At 52.4% G+C, this 4910-nt stretch overlaps 1 protein-coding gene across 1 annotated transcript; it reads right to left on the bottom strand.

The window, feature by feature from the left end:
- Positions 1-882: 882 nt before the first annotated feature.
- Positions 883-4655, bottom strand: bag2 (BCL2 associated athanogene 2). Its single transcript, XM_086181210.1, has 3 exons — positions 3662-4655; positions 3350-3459; positions 883-2175 (listed from the first exon to the last, which is right to left on the bottom strand). The coding sequence occupies exons 1-3, from the start codon at positions 3781-3783 to the stop codon at positions 1781-1783; spliced, it is 627 nt and encodes a 208-aa protein (XP_086037336.1). The 5' UTR covers positions 3784-4655; the 3' UTR covers positions 883-1780.
- Between the last annotated feature and the right edge of the window lie 255 nt (positions 4656-4910).

Below are 4910 nucleotides of genomic sequence, written 5' to 3'. Positions count from 1 at the left end.
TCAAAAACCAGAAGGCTCACCAGACCCGTCATTGTCGCCAAATCAAAATCTAGACTTTCCCAACAGTGCACGTTCCCGACCGCTGCCACCTGAAGGAGGCAGCCGATGAGCCAATAGGGCGACACAGCAGGAGTATCAGAAAAGGAGAACCCTGAGTTGAAGTCTGCCTTCGGGGATAAAATGGTGTCCTATTTATTACAACATTGATGGGACTTGAATTTTTCAATGTTGAGTCCTCACTTATGGCCTGAAATGTGCTTCAGGCTTGGACCTTTAACCAGCGATAGCCAATCAGTTTGGGGCGGCCCGGTGGAGCAGTGGTCCTCACTGTGGCCCCCATCAAGAAGGTTGTGGGTGGAGCAGTGGTCCTCCCTGTGGCCCCCAGCAAGAAGGTTGAGGGTGGAGCAGTGGTCCTCCCTGTGGCCCCCAGCAAGAAGGTTGTGGGTGGAGCCCCGGCTGCAGCACGGGGTCTTTCTGGGTGAGTCTCCATGTTCTCCCTGTTCCTGCTGGGTTCTCTCTGGTACTCCAGCTTCCTCCACAGTCCAAAGTCATCAAGAGGGACCAGGTTAATCCAGACTCTAAATTGACCGTAGGCGTGGCTGGGAGAGCCAATGGTTGTTTGTCTCTATGTGTTGGCCCTGCCATGGACTGGTGACCTGTCCAGGGGGAAGGCTGCTGGGATAGGCTCCACCCCCACCACCCTCAACAGGAGGAGAGGGAGAAGATGGAGGGATGATGGATGGAGGGATGATGGATGGAGGGATGATGGATGGATGGAGGGATCCAATCAGTTTATGTGGAATGTGGAGCTGCATCAAGGTGCTGATGGATGCTTGATGACAGCGGCACTGTTACAGCAACACGACACATCTCTACAAAACATTTGTTTAACACTGTTTTTATTTAAACACACTTTCGTGCAAATGGGAGCAAATATCCTCAGTCTGATTGGTGGAGCCTTCAGAGGAAGAGGAGGAGCCCACAGCGGCTGGCTGACAGGAAGCTCCGGTCTGGAAAACTACCAAACAGGAGTCTGGAGCTCACCAAGGTGTTTCTCTCCCCTGCATCCCTTCTTGTGACTCCAGCATGCAGGAGGAACCAGACACGTGTGTTTGACTTGAAGCTAATGGAGACTGGCGGCTAACAGCAGCTAAACTACTTGAGAACATCCCTTTACAAACTCTCCAGCTCATCTTCTGTAATCCAGGTCTTCTCAGTCCAGCCGTATGATCGATAATCCACATAGACGTTGGTTGGAGATAAAAACAAACTCACCGGAACACTTCCTGTTCGGCGTGACCTCAAGGAAGCGCGCGACTGGCTCCTCCTGAGGCTGTCGCGCTCTCTCGCTGAGCAGCGCCGAACCAAATCTGTTCTGGTTTGTTTTTAGCACCAAACGTCTGGTGGACTCAACACACCTGTCATCGGGAGCTTGGAAGGAACATTTTCTCAAGTTTAATTTGGTTCCTCCAGCGCAGCTGCTGGGGCCAGACTTCCAGCACGTCACGTGACTGGTATCGCCGTCACCACACATCCACCACATCAGAGGGACTTCACGGTGAGTCGTTGGTCAGCAGTGGGCCTTAAAAATAGATCGTGAGCTCGGAACCTTTCCTGTGAATCTTAAACACACACATACTGAAATACACGTGTGCCTTCTGTGGCGCTCGCTGGTACCGCGAGAACCTGCCGTGTGACGTGGTCTCGGTGCTTCATAGGTAAGACAACTAGTTACTGGTGAGGTTAGTGACGTCACACATACTGGGCTTGGTGGCGGCTGTCACTGGCCGCCGTTGGCTTTGGGCTCCTCCCATTTCTGGTGATCCATGATCTTGATGTTCCTCTCAGCATTCTGAACGTTCCTCAGCAACGTCTCCAGCCGCCGCTTGATCTTCTTCTGGTCCTCCAGAGCGCAGCTGATCACGATGGCCTGAAACTTCTGGTCGATGGGCACGGGTGGCGCCTCGCTCACGCAGGCCGAGTGCAGGGCCAGCAGCCGCTTCCTGCCGCCGTCCATGTCGTCCAGTATCTTTTTAACATTTTCATCAATGATAGACGTGGCCTTGCGCAGCGCGTCCTCCTGCTGGGGGTTTCTGATCACACCCACGGAGATCTCCACCGACAGCGTCCGGCCCATCAGACGGTTGGCTGTCAACGTCAACTCCTCTCTCTCCCCTGCAGATACACGACAACAGAGACGCACAAGATGTTCTCATCACACCTGATGGACGTCGTGTGTCGTCATCCAGACCAGAATGAATCGAGACTAATGAACTGGGCGATAGATCAAAACCAGCATTTAGAGCCTGATCCAACAAGAGGAGGCCCAGGTTTGAAACGGTTCTGCTCCTGCCGAGTGGAGCTGAGTGAGCTCGTCCACATCAGTCACACTTCACTTCTTCTTCTTTTTGAAGGTGTCGATGCGTGACATCTGGTGACTGGTCAAAGAACTGGTGAACTGGAGAGAATTCCAGTCAGTCAGTTCCGGCCTAACGGTGCCGATTCTCTAAAGCTGCACTTGCCCCCACCCTGTGTGTGTGTGTGTGTGTGTGTGTGTGTGTGTGTGTGTGTGTGTGTGTGTGTGTGTGTGTACGTGTGTGTACTTGGTTTTATCTTTTGGAGACCTTGTCTGATATAAACCCTAACCCTATCAGGACCCCTAGTCCTCATGGGGACCAAAGACCGGTCCTGATGTGGCAGAACTTAATCTATGAACTCCTGGTCAAAGTTAGAGTGAAGGTGTAAACTGCAGTTAGTTTGAGGTTGAGGTGAGGCATCAATTGGTTAGGATTAAGATTAGGGTTTGGGTTAGGATATTCACATGAATGGAACTCAATGGAATGTCCTAATAAGGATAGCTACACCAACCTGTGTGTGTGTGTGTGTGAGAGAGAGAGAGAGAGAGGCTCTATATTCCAGGGTAGTAGAAGCTGGTGTGGTTGAGCCCATCCATGTGACGTAGGTTAGTCCTGATGAATGATTGACAGGCTTGGCTGCTTGCTGATGCCCAGCAGCAGTTATGGATATGAAACAAGTTTATTTGATATTCATATTTCGTACACGCGTAAACTGTTGACGCAGTAACGTTCAGAGTTCCTGTCACTGAGCCGCGTCCCTGAAAGCATCAGCTGGGATGTACCGCGCCGCGAGTGTGTGAGGGAGGACTCCACACACTCCCACCTGGGCGGAGGCCGACAGCTCTCCATTACACCCACGGTGACGTCACCTGAGAGCACTCAGAAGCAAAACCTCATCCGATCACAATGTAACAGTGAAACCCGGAGCATGACAACGAGCGCGCGAGCCTGTGTGTGTGTGTGTGTGTGTGTGTGCGCGCGCGTGGCCTCACCCGAGCAGATGTTGCGCATGTCCTGGCTGTTCTGGAGAGATTGAATCATTTCCAGGATGCTCTCTCTCTCCTGCTCCATGGCCGATGCTGCCTCGCGCAGTGCTTCCACCCTAACACACACACACACACACACACACACAGTCCATTTACAGCCTCACTGTTTCTCTACTGCAGTATTTGGTTCCAGCTGTACGAAGTTATCGCTCTTATTTTGACTTTAAGAATATTTAAAAGTGTGTTCCACCTCAAAGTTGACCGACACACTCTCTCCCTCTCTCACACACACACACACACCCGGCCGCCGACAGTTACCTCGCCTCCAGCTGGTCCAGACTCTCCAGCAGTTGTCCGGCTCGGTCGGCCATCGACAGCGTCCGGCTGAACTTGCTGCAGGTCCCCTCGCTGAGCTTGGCCTGGATCTTCGCCTGAGCCATGCTGCCTCTGCTGCTGCCGCCGACCGCCCGAGCTCTCCGGCTGACTGAGGAACACTTCCTAACATGGGCTGACACACTTCCTCTACTGAAGTTTCCCGAGGAGTCCCGAGAACTCTCACGCCTCCGGAGATCCGCGGGGGGTCGCTGAGGAACTCTGGAGGGTCGCGCACACGCCTCACCTCGCTCACTTCTCAGTCCAGAATCACCTGTAGATCACATGTCGGTGCACAATGATGGCGACATCGACCCAGGTTGAGTCTTTGATCGATCTTCTTCAGTGTGTGTTCCTTCTGTGCAGTGATGAACTAAAACAAGTGTGGAGCCTCAGCTGAGGCCAAAGCTGCACCCTGACCCGGGGCCACCTGCTCAGCCTCCCGGCTTTATGAGAGCTCATCTTGTTTAGTCGACAAAATGCAGGACGGAGGAACTCTCACCCCTGCTGCCCACAGCCCAACAGGACGGGTTCAGGTTCTTTTTTCCATGTCCAGAAGTCGCAGACTTCACTCTCTGTCATAAATGACTAAAAGCAAGCAGCAAACCCAGATATTGAACCCTGGAGCTGCTAAATGTTGGATAAATTTGCTTTAAAAAAAAAAGACTGAATTGATGAAGGAAGCCTTTGTTGAGATGTGGCTTCTGTAGTTTGTCAGGGAGGGAAGATGGTGTTTTGTGTAGCAGCCACCGCAGTGAGCCAGCACCCACAGCCACAATGAACACCAGGGACTCCTGTTGATCAGAATCTTTTCAGTTTCACGGTCCAACTTCCCACCTCCAGTTCATGATAGAACAGCAGCTGGATGCTAATTAGCAGCAGCCTCTGGAATCTGTCAGTCCTCCACTAACGAGGTCAGAGAACCCTTCAGATCCCATCAGTTCTTCACCAGGATGAGCAGCAACTGCTTTTGAGGGCATATAAATCTGGTTATTGATATCATTACTTTAATTATTCATCCTGCTGCGTACAACGAGGAGCTACACGCCCAGGAATCAGCGGCTGGATTTTGAGTGTGCAGTGGAAACGGAGATGGCAACCGGAGACACTGCGCCATGTCTGGGCGTCACAGGCGCAGCTGTGTGTCACTCTGGCATGTTGCAGCGTCGTCACTGCCATCTATAGCACCTGCCGG

This window comes from Aulostomus chinensis, chromosome 16, assembly GCF_037954235.1.
Source record: "Aulostomus chinensis isolate RoL2024-O1b breed Wild chromosome 16, RoL_Achi_v1.0, whole genome shotgun sequence".
NCBI lineage: Eukaryota > Metazoa > Chordata > Actinopteri > Syngnathiformes > Aulostomidae > Aulostomus > Aulostomus chinensis.
The sequence above is the reverse complement of the archived record's forward strand: the minus strand, read 5'-3'. Positions and strand labels throughout refer to the sequence as shown.